This window comes from Caretta caretta, chromosome 10, assembly GCF_965140235.1.
Source record: "Caretta caretta isolate rCarCar2 chromosome 10, rCarCar1.hap1, whole genome shotgun sequence".
NCBI lineage: Eukaryota > Metazoa > Chordata > Testudines > Cheloniidae > Caretta > Caretta caretta.
In genome coordinates, this window is record NC_134215.1 from 73,949,544 (window position 1) to 73,963,041 (window position 13,498).

The 13,498-nt window shown below is 39.9% G+C and overlaps 1 protein-coding gene across 6 annotated transcripts in view; it reads left to right on the plus strand.

Moving 5' to 3' along the window:
* MCTP2 (multiple C2 and transmembrane domain containing 2) overlaps positions 1–13,064 on the plus strand; it is a 162,956-nt gene extending 149,892 nt beyond the window's left edge. For 4 of the 6 annotated variants that reach the window (XM_048867608.2, XM_075133194.1, XM_075133193.1 and 1 more), the window contains 4 exons: positions 1,579–1,688; positions 3,774–3,883; positions 8,159–8,256; positions 10,534–13,064. In XM_048867608.2, the coding sequence (XP_048723565.1) occupies positions 1,579–1,688; positions 3,774–3,883; positions 8,159–8,256; positions 10,534–10,602 (387 nt within the window). In that variant the 3' untranslated portion in view covers positions 10,603–13,064. Of the gene's footprint in view, positions 1–1,578; positions 1,689–3,773; positions 3,884–8,158; positions 8,257–10,533 lie in introns of those variants that run through there. The other 2 variants (XM_075133195.1, XR_012670295.1) reach the window with 2 other exon arrangements.
* The last annotated feature ends 434 nt before the right edge of the window (positions 13,065–13,498 follow it).

Sequence of the window (13,498 nt, forward strand, 5' to 3'; positions counted from 1 at the left end):
GGGCTGGTAGCACCACTCCTACGGGCTCCTCCCAGTCTGGGCTTTAATTGGTTAAAACACATTTCCACCAGCCCCCTCAAATTCTATCGGACTATTCTTGGACAATCAAAATGCAATGTAAAAACCTCTATATCCAGGTGTTTGAATTTTGTACAGAATGAATGTTTTGCACACTTCTAGTTAGAATGTTTGTAGCCATACTAACTTGCGTGCAAAGAAATGTAATGTTAACACTGATAATTGTACCCTGATTTCCATGGCTGATTTAAACCATGCTGATTTTAATGCATTCTTTGCTTTCATTTTATTGCTGCACATTGGTTTCCTGTAATCCTGTGGCCTAAAATAAGCAGTAAGCTTATTTCGCCACCAGAAGCAAAAATCCAAACCCTGAAGAATTCTGAGTGAAAATGGCAAAGTTCATAGTTTTGGAGAGGGTTGGAATCTTTAGGGTTTATTGTGGAATTGTAATGTTTAGTGATTTGAGTCAGAGGAAATGCTCTATGCTTTTGGCTTTGCATGGAAATACTTGTGAAGCAAAGACAGTGGTTATATATGAGTCTGTACAGGGCACGTATAACAAGTGTTGCTGAAAACAGATTGGGCAAAAAGACTCAACTGTGTCTTGAACAGACAGGTGTATAGAAATGATATGGTGGGAAGTAGAGCATATTAGAGTGTTTGATTGGACTAGCAATACCATGATCACAAAGAAATTTGGACATTACATGATAAAAGGGGAAAGAATATCAGAGAGGAAAATCAGATCTCTAGGACAGCTCTCACCTGGTTCTAAAGTTCAGTAGAAATGATTAGGTTAACATATGACACACTCAAAGATTGACCTGTAAGTCTGATATTGTTTTGTAGCAAGACTGGGTTATTAACACTTACTGAGCGAGAATGGTGGAGGCATATTGGGTGCTGGGAGAGACCAACCCAAGAGATTGGAAATAATTTAATTTTACATTTGGTCACTTGACACATACTTGTGTATAGAGTAATGTAATGGCTGTCGATAAGGATAAGGCTATGAAGCTTGTGAATCCTGTCTTGAGCAGGGAATTAGATGAACAGTTTCATGCAAGGAATGTGGGAACTCATTTGTGTGGTATATTGTGTTTGCATCAGAAAACCATCGCCCAATTTAGCAGAATTTGTATATTTAGCAGTAATTGCTTCTGAGTGGGCTTGATCCTGCAAGATTCTGAGCACCTGCAGATCCTCAGCACGTCTCCTAATCAGGTTCTCAATGCAAAGTCTAGTGCAGGTCAACATCAAGCAAGAATTGCAGGTCTGGGATGAGATGCATTTACCTGTCAGGCCTCTGTGGGGTAGATGATCACTGTTGGAAAAGGACCTGTGCTCACCTGAAGGGGTAGGGTGGAGGGGGGAGATACACAAAGTAATGTAGTATATTATAAATGTATTGTATATACATTTAAACTACTGTGTGTATTCTCTCCTGCTCCCAGCTGAACATCCACATGTGTGGATATGAAAATCTATTATATACCTATTTTGTCTATGAACACATTAGGAAATGCAAAATAAATTAAAATTTGGTTTACTTTTCAGGAATCTGAGAAAAAGGGATTAATTGAAAGAATCCACATGGTGCAGGATATTGTTATAACTGTTCAAAACATCTTAGAAGAAATAGCCTCATTTGGAGAAAGAATTAAAAAGTAAGTGAATGTTTTGTTGCCAGGCCCTAAAATGTTTAGGACAGTGCAAAGGTGCATAGCTATAAGTAAGGAAATAAATTCCTCCCTCAGAGAGTGGCTGGGAGTTGTAGGGGAAGAGCCCGGCCAGGCCTGGCTCCATTTCTTCTCCCCAGCAGTGGTACCACAGAAGACAGCTCAAAGTAGAGAGGACAAAAGTTATCAGCAGCACTGCCTCTTCCCAGCTCTCCCTAGTGTGCTGCCCTCAGCCCCCTTTCTCATCTACCTCTATGGATGAGGGTAGGGAATGGGGGACTCTGACCTGTGGGTCCAGGGACTCTGCTGCTGGAGGGAGGTGATCACAGAGGTGCAGTTGAGGGTATTCCTCCGGCTCATCCTCTGTCTTTGAACTAGGTGGGGATTAATGCCTGAAGCTTTCTTCCCATCATTCCTCCCAAGGCCGGACATATGGGTTATCTGTTGCTTGTCACCCCATCCTGTGCCTTGAAGTGCTTGTCTATGTATCAGTTTAGGCTTCCTGCTGCCATGAGGAATCCTAAGGAGGTCCTTTATCATTTGTCACAACAGAAGGCCTATGACTTATGCCTCACACTAGGAAGCACGGAGGTGGGGGGTGTCTCTAAATAACCCCTTCCCCCCTCCACCACACACACACACACGTTTGTATTTTATAATTACACCCATAGTGGAGTGTAACTGACACTCACTTTTTTTCTCTTTAACACAAAGTAATTGTCGCAGAGCTAAACTTAAATGAGGAGCTGGGTCGGGGCTAAAAATATATCAAATCCATATGTTGTGGTTCTACTCCATCCATCCCAGCTGTGGTGGAAATGGCCAAGAGATGTATTCCACTCCATGAACAGAGTACTGTTCTGTCCAGCTGCATGGCAGGAAGGCTCAGAGTGCTTAAACACTGTTAATTCTGGTATTTATTTTGGTAACAATGATCTTAAAGAACCCATTGGTATTAATGTGGATGCCCTATGTAATTTCCAAGGAATTCCATTGTAATTCAAAAATGATGTACCATTAAAAAATTGCTACCAAAGTTATTTTTTTAGTTTTTTTTTTTTAAAGTGACAGTCTGGTTTGTGCCAGAGCTCTGTCACTCTGATTATGCAGTCCGAAGGATTTTTAAGAGCTTAACTGTATTGAGCTGTTTTGTGTTTTGTTTTTAAGTTAAGCTACACAGTTGTGTAATAATTGTGGTAGCCCTTTCACCCTATCTTTCCTTAATATTTTAATACCTCCCTGGAAGTTAAAAATATTTTCCCCCTCCTACAAATTTTGTATGTGAGATGAAGATCATCTTATTTTATAGCCTGATGTTGTTCTGAGTGGTCCACTTTTGACTCTCTTCACCCGCAGGTGATCCATGTAATGCAAGGACACCCTGATCTGTAAATCCACTCATGCTTTAACTAATGCCTTGTACTCCAGTTTGCCTAGTGTTTAGCTGCCGCTGCCAGGAAGTAGATGGAGATCAGAGAGGCATAGTGCAAGGGCAACAGGGTAACTGTGAAGAGGCAAGAAATTGCAACTTTCAGTTATTTCACCTCTAGCTCTGACATACAGGGCTAGGTCAGTAGTAACTGGGCTACATGGTGGCCTGAGTGAAATGAACTGAGCTTCTAAGACTTATTCCTAAGGGAGAGTATCGAGACTTGTTCCTCACCTGAGAGTATCATGCCTGAAAATGTTGTCATTCTCAGAAGATACCAAAGACTAAATAAGCATGGTGACTGAATCACTCATTTACCTTTGCTTGTGCTTCTCCAGAACAAGTCTGAGGCATGTTGGTGACATGAAAAGGCTTGGACTGCTGCTGTCTTGTGACAGTTCCCTAAATAAAAATAGTGATAGACCTGCAATGAGATATGTAGAATCCAGAGACTATTCCCTTTGTAGCACCCAGATGCAGAAATCTACGTATCTTGTCTTCCAAAGTCTCTGTGCTTTACTTTACAGTTTATTTATATGCATTGAATATTGCAGAAGGAGTCCCTGAGTTCTTAATGGGCTGTAAGTTATAGACAGCATTTAAGATCAGTAACACTGAAGAGGTTTTCTTATTATTATTTACAGCACATTCAACTGGACAGTGCCTTTCCTGTCGGTCCTGGCCTGCTTAGTTATGACAGCAGTGACAGTTATTTTGTATTTCATACCATTGAGGTACATTGTTTTAATCTGGGGTAAGTGCTTCATAATATTGCATTTGCATGGGAAGAATCCAATATTAATTTATAAGTGGGAATAATAAATCTTTAAACTTGCTGTTACGGGCATCAAATATTTGGGGTAAGCACTATGAGGATAATAAACACGCCCTAAGCCTTGGTGGAAGTGAACATTTGTACTGAAGATCAGACTTTCTGCTGGTAGACTAAGGATTTACCTATTCTGAGCTTTTTCTTGAAGTGTTCTCATGGTTTACCATAAAGGGAGCCTTAAGTGTAGACAAAATGCTGCCAGCATCTTTACTATTGGGTTGTCTAGACTCCAACTGAGCAGAATAAGATGACAGTGGTTGTTAAAAGCCTAATGCCCAAGCTCCCATTGGTGGATCGACACAGCTGGTTGGAAAATTAAGGGAAAGCGAGAGGCACATCCTGGAGGGATCACAAGAGTCCCCTCTGGCTTTGGAATCTATGAACTAACTAGACATGTCTGAAAGGTTTAAACACTAAGGGCCAATCCTGCAAGATGCTGAACTCTGTGGGGGTTGAGGGTGCTCAGCAAATAGCTAGAGGCATTTAACACCTTTCTGGAGTGGGAGATGGATGGGGAGGAATTGGTCAGGATCGTGTGAAGGTACATGGTTAAATTTTACTAGGTGAAAATAGGTTTCAAAATTGTCTGACAGTGCCAATTCTGTGGTATAGTCTCTCATGATAAGTGACAGAAGCCCTGTTGCTGGAGACATTTCAGTCTTGGCTGGACAAAGCACTAACATATGTATTGTACTGTAGACAGCAGCCCTGCAATAGCAGAGTTGAGAGGGTGGACTGTATAACCCAGGAGGTATTTTTCTGGATCTGGTTTCAAAAATGATTTGGGTGAAATACTGTTCATTTCTATTACTTGATTGACTTGGTTCTTTCTAGTCAATTAAAGTAACGAAACATGCCCCTGTAAGTTGCATTCCAAAGGAGGGTGAGAGATAAATATATGTCAAGGGGGGGGGGGCAAATGTACAGGCAAATGGTTGACATTCCTATGGACACAGAGTTGTTATCCAGTTGTATGAAAATAATTTTGGTAAGTGAACAGGTGGCTCAGTAGCTGGTTAGTCTGTAGGAGGTGATAATAAGAACGCATAACAGTAGATTCACAGTTAGGAATGGGTGACTGGATTGGAGGAAAATAGGAACCAGCCCACACTTCTGTACACATTTTGAACCACACCTGAAATTGTTGGTAGGCTCACAAAATTTGAGACCCAAAGTCAGCAAGTTGGGCAGTCTCTGCTTCCCTTCAGTTATTATGAGTTCCAAGGTCAGGGGAAAAGTTGTGTGTGTGTGTGTGTGAGAGAGAGAGAGAGATGTATTAGGGGCTGCTTCGAGTCTGGGGAATGGAGCACCCAGGCCAGTACCTCACAGTGTATGTGTAAGACCTAGGAAATCACTTGCCCTTGTGAAATCACCCAGGCCAGCATATCATCAGCTGTCGGGAGTGGGATGTGAGTTGGAAAGAGGGAGCTTAGTTTTGAGGGAGGAATGGGAAGGGGGGGGGGTCAATAAAGAGGTAAAGGAGAAGGATCTGACTAGGCTGGGAGAAAGAAGTATCTAAACCTTTCAAAGCCATTAAGTATCCAAATATCAGCTGGATCTTCTCAACAAATCTTGTAGCTCTTTGCGTCCTTTCAGAGAAGTTGGACGAAATCCAGTAAAGTCAGGGACATTTCTGAAGGTTTTTGTGTAATCACAATGCAGTGTTTAAAATAATAATAAATTGTGATCGTGTTTTGCTGCTCCCATGGAAGATGCCCACCTTTACTGGTATATTTGATCTGATGTTCAGGGTTTTGTGTAGTTTCCTGCTCTCACTGCCCATTATAGCAAATCCAGATGTACACGGTTTACAGACCTGATTTTCAGTGGGGCTGCGACTTCTGTGTGCATTTTGCAACCAGGGAATAGAATTTTTGTATGCAGATTTATGCCTGTACTAATAGAGCTCCTAATCTGAAAATCAGGCCCTTAATGTATGTCTGTAATAAGAGAAAGTTGGATTTTTTTTCTCAGAATGTTTTTTATCGCCCTTCGTCAATTTCCTTGGTTATTTACAATGCTAAATCTGGTTAGGGGTGAAAGAACAAAAACCAGAGGGCAGGGTAGCCTCATCAAACAGCTTTGCAATGTCACAACATCATGTAACTGTATGCTTCTGGACAGTGGTCAGCCCTGATTAGTTTTACAGTGATGAATCATCTGCTAATGTCAGTCTAACATTAGGGGCTGGATATGAGGAGGACGAGTGGATGATACTTTCAAAAGCTGGAGCTGGGAGAAAAACAGTAAAATAAATTATTGAACTCAACGAAAGAGCGAATGAAAAGAAAAGAGAGGAGATTCCTGTGAACTAAAAGTTCAGGAACAATATGTTTCTGCCTCAATGTGGAAGACATCCAGAGTACACCAAAGCTATACATCCAGTCAACATCATCTAGACTGACAGGGCCTTCAAATATGATACATGTTAACCAACTACCCTGTGGCAAGGCCTCAAAGGACCTTATGATATTTTCTGTTTTTAAAAATCAGGTACACAGAAAATTGTGTTGGCATTTTGCTACAAGAATATAGCTTAAAAGCTGCATTCATATGTGAAGCAGGTACATTTGAGAGAGAGAGCAGTGAGGGAGGGAGTGCAAGTCATTGCATTTGAAACACACGTGCATAGAAACTACTGTGAAATTTTAGCTTGGGTTGTGATTAGATTAGGTGCTTGTGACCTCTTTCTTTGCTTATAGGATACCAAAATCTTAATTTTCAAGATGCATTATTATTTGCTCTCCTTTTCCTAATAAGACTTAACTCTCCTACGGCACATTTCAGCCTTCCATCTAAAAAGCTTACTACACAGGAGGATAAGCCACATGACAAATTCTTGTTTCCAAATGGGGAAACTGAGTCAAAGAGAAGTTGAGTGGCTTGCCTAAATTGACACTGTCAGAGCTGGGAATAGAGCCCAGGTCTCCTGACTCCCAATGCTGGACCTTGTTCATGTCGTTGCTCAGAGAACAGGCTGGATCAAAGTTGTATGGTGCTCTCCCTCTGATTTAGGATTCACACCTTCCACTTCTACCCACATCAGTAGAGCTGGTCAGAAAATGCCATTTCTGCAAGACTTAAACTGTTCATGGAAAAGGATCTTTTTTGGTAATTTTTAAACTCAAAATTTTTATAATCGTTTTTTTAACGTTTTTTAAACAAAGTTCTGATTTTCTGATTAGAAACAACTTTTTGTTTTGAAATTTAAGGTAATTCAAGGAAAAATAAATATGTAATTAAAAATGGTCAAAATTGAAACAAAACATTTTGGAATTCTCAAAATGAAACTCTTTGATCCACCTAAATTAAACTTATTTTAAATATTTGGTTCACAGGCACTTTTGAGAGTTTTAACTTTTTGGCCTGATTCAGGCCAGGAAAATTTTTTGATATCTAAAATTTTTTATGGGATAAGAAAATTGTGATCTGCCCAGCACGCCTGGTGAGCCCTGATTCCACTGCTGGGACCGTCTCCAGCTAAGCACAGTTTGGCTATCTCTGCAGAGCAAACTAGGAATGACATTGCAATGCTTAGTAAATCAAGTTATCAACCTTAGTCAGATCAAAAAATAAAATCCTAATAAGTTTTCACAGTTTCCCACAGCATCAAAGTACAATCAATGTGTCAAATCTGGCTCTGCAGTGAAAGGATAAAAAGCTATGAAACATGCTGGGGGCGGGGTAGATATCCTCAGTCGCTTTCTTTTTCAAACGAAACAAGAAAAAAAAACCCTCCTCTGTCCCATTTCTCTCTTCACCCTCCAACCTCCTATATTTTCCCTCAAGCTTCAGGAGAGGACCACATTCGGTCTAATGATGCTATATTTCAAAGCAGAATGGGCTGTTAGTTCATGTATTCCCCACCACTACCACCTTCCCCCCCCCCCAAAAAAAGATGATGGGTTCCACAGTTTCTGCTTTTTCAGCCACTGCCTCTCTGCTGGTATGGTAATGGGATTTTCACCACCCAAATAAAGCAGAGTCTTTATATAATAATTCCCTTTCCTTCCTTCCTTCCAAGAGGCATTTGTGAATGATTCCACATGACAGCAACACGTGCATGACTTGAAGTCAAGTCATTGTTTTCACACTCATTTTTACTTGTGAATTTCTGTTTTTCCCCCCACTTGCCTGAGCAATTAAAAATAACTAAATAAATAAACTGGGTTTGTATTGTTTTGTTTTGTTTTTCAGGCATAAATAAATTTACTAAGAAGTTTAGAAATCCCTATGCCATCGACAATAATGAGTTACTAGATTTCCTCTCCAGGGTACCATCTGATGTTCAAAAGGTAATGAATGGCCACCACCAATGGGGGCATCAAGCAGGACTCAGAGTTCCCAGCACTATGCTTGGGGAATACAATGCCGAAGCATTTTGAATAACAGAGATAAGGTGTCAGGAAAATCCATAAAGGGGGCAAGGAAAGTGAGGGAGAGGGGAGCTGAAAACCTTTGTCGGACGCATAAGATGATTGAAGAAAAATTTATCCTGAAGAGAGCAACTTAAAAATGATCTTGAACTTGCACAGCATGGTGATGAACTATTGGTTTGTTCACCTTTTTGCTCTGATACTTGTATGGACGGCGGGGGAGGAGGGAGGATACAATCTCTCTGAGTGACAGAGATAACTATCCAAAGGGTTTTACTGCATTCCCCGTCCCCTCATACAGGAGTGGGGGGATTATTCCATGACTTTGTGCTTGCTGTGGTCTGCTTTGGGCCAGTTGCCATCCTAATTTCTTCTTCCCCCACCCACCTTGAATGCAGGGTTTCTTTGGACAATGCTATGCTCACCTTTTATGGCACAGAGACTTGAGATTTGTATAAAATAACCGTGATCAAGAAGATTGATCTTTTACCAGCATGGAATTATAACTTTCAGTCGAGCCAGGATCCCCCTTCCCCCACTTCAGTCATGTCTTTTTTTTTTTTTTTTAAAGCACTGTATTCAATAATCTTGTCCAGCTGGCTGCAAATTATCTGAACAGTGGGTCTTTTAGAATGTTGAGATCCATTTATTTCTCCCGGTGGAAGGAAAATAGTCTTACTGGGTGGCAAATCACACAAAATAAAACAAAAGAAACAATCCTTTATAATCAGCCAGAATCTTATAACCAAGGGCCCTGATTCTGCTCCCCCCCCACCCCCAATCACACCGAAATAACTTTTTACTCAAGCAGTAGTACTTGCAGAGTGCGGTGCTGCTCACTGCAAATAAGGGGATCACAATCTAGCCCATAGTGATTTTACTCTGTTGGAGATTGGAAAATGATTGTCTCCATGCGGTGTCAATGCAGCTGGTAGAAACACAGTTGGAAAAGGTTTCCCACAACATTTGTTTCAAGAGATCACCAGATTGGTTTATGGTAGTGCAATAGCTAGAGAAAAATATCTCTATAGATTGGGGCGGGAGGGGGGGAGCTAAACAGAAATAATCACAGAGACATTAAGCTTAAGTGTATTTGTATTTTTGTTGTTGCTGTTCCAGAGTGCACTGGATTTGCAGAGATGGTTTGCACTTGTCCTTTAATGTTTATATGTAAAGATAAGCTGCTTTTCTATTTGTGTTTTATTTAAGATTTACATTTATAACATTTTCCTGACTGGTTTCCGTCATCCTCGGGGAGCTTCACTGAGCTCTCTAAGGAAGGTGATGCTATTTTCTATGAGGAAGCATTGGTAAAACACATATGAAGGGATATACCATCCTAGGGGAGTTTTGCCATAAATGCTAAAAAAAAAAATAGTGAATACATTTGGCATCTGATACAAGAATCTAATTAAAACCATTCCCAGGCAATAGCAAAGCCATCTCTGCCTGTTCCACTTAAAATGTTGCTAAAGCACCTTTGTTTCATTTTGCTAGTACTATGAGTTAAAAAATACCCCCAGTATCGTAGCCTGTTACTGTATGCCAGCAGCACATGGCCTGGACAAAAGGCACAGAAGCATGGAAAAGTGGCGTACTCTTTGTAAGATTCTCATGATTTCAATGGGGCCGCTTTTCAGTTATGCAGCAGACAGTTTGCGATTGGGAATTACACCACATTTGGATTTATCACAGATGTTTTAACTGTTATATCGCAATTGAAATTGCTGTGGGGAAGTAGGGGAAAATCTTTGTTTCGTTTCTGTTCGGGAAAATATTTTTCCTCTTTAAAATGATAAAGCATGTCTCTGTACAGTTTTGAGACTACTCTGACCTTACTGAATATTGGGATCCACTTGCTTTATCATTCCCAAGAGAGTCTTATTAAACTTATAGGTTAATGCAAGCAAAAAAAAAAAAAAAAAAAAGCAGTCTGTCTGGCATTGCTGAGATCAGGTAGTGCCCCGTGCATCTCATTAGAAAAATCTGCTTTTAATATTTTGGTTTCAAGAAATGATGCATGACTTCTCAAATCCTTCCTGCAATTAATCCCCCATGTTCCTGTGTTTAGAAAATGATTCATTACTTTTGAACCTTCCTTAGTTTCCCTTGGTTTGTCCTTGGGGAGCCATTAACACACACTGTAGTGAGCTAGAGTTACCTAACTGCAAACGTCATGTCTATTTGTTTTTACAGGTGCAGCGTGCTGAATTGAAACCATACAGCAGCTCCAGTCCCCTCAGGAAGAAACGGAGTACTCTCTAGGATGCAGACAGATTTTGGAATGCAACATCCTCCTCCATATACACATACATACATACAGTTTTTTCTCCCCACACCCTTTTTTTGGTTCAGATCAACACTTTAATACCTGCCATGGGCCCAGGATGGTTCCATACATTTTCTGATGTGTACCTATCCTGGGCTGCCTTTCTTTTTGGCGTAGAGGCCTCATCCAACCAGAGCAGGGACGAATTAGTGGGTGGAGAAGAGCACAAGTGCGTGTTCCATTTTTTTACTTGGATTATTAGGGTAAGACCGAATGTTGCAGCTCTCCTTGTTTGTATGTAGCAAGATATAATTCTGCCTAGTGTAGTAGATCAGCTAAGCTGATGTGAGGAGATGCTCTGAACTAATTTTTAACATATCCAACAGATTTGCATTAAGATACGAGGCCTATTCTTTTCTCAGTTAAATCACAGTGCATAGAAGGGTTTAAACTCTGAATTAACAAGTCTTTGATACCCTGCTTCTGTTCAAGCAGTGTATATTTTGAAAAGTTGTTATCATAATTGCCAGAAACAGCTAGAAGCTCCCACAGTATCTCAATTTCATCCAGCACTTGTGTTTTTAAAAACTGCTGTTAACTCCTTGATGCCAGAATTGCCTGACATGAGGTCCATTGCTGGCAATGGACACACCAGGATCCGCCATTGTGAAAGGGTTAAGAGAATTTGCGAACCTGAAAAGACTGTATTTCTGACTTGCTATTTATAATTCCATCTCACCAGATTTTTCAGCATAACTGTTGCTTTTGTCTAAATCTGGAGATGTCAACACTACAACTCTCGAAGAAAAATACTTTGTAGCCTTAAAGATGCAACATCTTGGGCAAGAGGAGAGCACTACGCCCAAAGCGGTGTTGTAAATATGTTGCTTTGCTGTAATAGTTCTCAAACTTGGGTCCATTGACCACCAATGTTCTATGGAGTCTTTCCTGGTGCCTTTCAGAATGAAATGGTAAGAGGTCCAAGCAATGAAGAACTGGTGTTTTGATAGTAGAGGTGAGTCCATGAGAAAATTTTAATTCTCCCAATTATCTAAGTCCTTATATAACATTTCTTGTCCACAGAACTCAATGCATTACAAAGTTGGGTAACCATTGTTTCCCATTTCACAGATGGGGAAAACTGAGGCACAGGGAGGCAAAAGTTTATGCTGCTAAATCACTTGAGGCGATGTTGACTTGACTAGAACCTAAGTCTTGTGACACCCCTCAGCCCCCCATCCACTGACCTGCCCTGAAGTGGTTCACAGAATAAAGAAACCAGAGAACCACAGGATACAGATTACTTGAAAATGCATTATTTAGAAATAAATCTGATTAATCAATGGCTGTAAATATAGGCCTACCTTTATTGGCAGACCTGTCTTGAACAGAGTTATATCATGGTAGCCAGCACTGCCCCCTGCAAAAGAAATGGGATTGTGATAGTGAATGGATTATTACTCAGATTCAGTAATTTTCTAATAGTTTATTTTTCAAAGTTGTTTTAACAATGTTTACAATGCCTTCATTGAAGGAGAGGAAATTTTTTCATACAAGATTTAATTTTATAAACAAGGTATTTCACTGGGATCTCATGTTGTAGGTATATGTGAAAGACTAGAAAATAAATTAGCCCTCATTTAAAAAGGAAATGTGTGCTGTGTATAGTATACATACCTATGTATATGCATACATATATAATGTATGTATGTATATGCATATATATGTTTGTTATGTGTATCCTTATGTACATGTGCACACACATTTGGATTGCAGTTAAAAAATCTTCAAAGAAAATGTTTATGAAAACCGCCAAAGATTCTAAAGCTTATCTTGTGTCTGTTCTTTTTCATTTTGTATCTTTCCCGGTATGTCTTTCTGGCTGAGTCAGATCTCTGCATGATTTGATTTACTTCAAGTTAATGAAGCCGGTTGGAAAGAGCCTTGTAGAAATTATAAAAGCTCCAGTAAATCTCCTATTTGTACAAACAGTAGATATGCACCGACCCCTTTTGTTAAACCAGTTACTCAATCTTCTGTGTAAACAATGCCTCATTGTCTCACTCTAAACTATCATCTAGTTTATCATACTGTCGTCTGTAATTTTGTAAGGACCAAAGTCAGACATTTTTAAACACATGTGAGATCTGTTCATTTATTTGAATGAAAACATTCAAAAGGAGCAAAAATACCTTATTTGAATGGAAGGTGGGACCAATATTTTAATAGTATTTTTTTCTATAGAATTTTCCACATGAACTGATTGCTGTTCAGGAGACAGGGTAATGTCTATTTTTTTTAAATGTAGGTATGCTAAATTTCAGACTAGTTTGTATTAGATTATTATGCTGGAGACACACAAACATAAGAGTTTTGCTATGTTCCAGTACCTATATATGTTGCAAAGAGCTGTTTGTTATGATAAATATTTTGAAATACAATAAACATTTGATCTTAAGTTGTTTTGCTTTTAATTAATCTAATCAGAATATATATTTCCTATTCATTGTAGAACATTTACTGTGGTACAGTACTTAACATCTGACCATACAAAGTAAGCACATTATATTGAAAGTCCATGTCTTGACAGAAAGGAAGTGCAGTATAACAATAACAGCAGAGAATTGGGATTTGGAATGGAAGCCATGCTGCTATGGGGAACAAAGAGTGGTGTAGGGACTGGCGTGGAGGAAGTGGCCATCTGTACAAATCCAAACACAAGTATCCTGTTATCTACAGGATTTCTCTATGGATCTCAGCCCATCCACAGGTTTGGAGGGGTTCCCAACTCCCTCCTTGACTTAAGGAGTTCTCCAGTCCTCACATACAGGACCTGACCTTGGGTGATTGATTGCTCCACATTCAAATGACCAATCTCTGTCTTCACAGTAC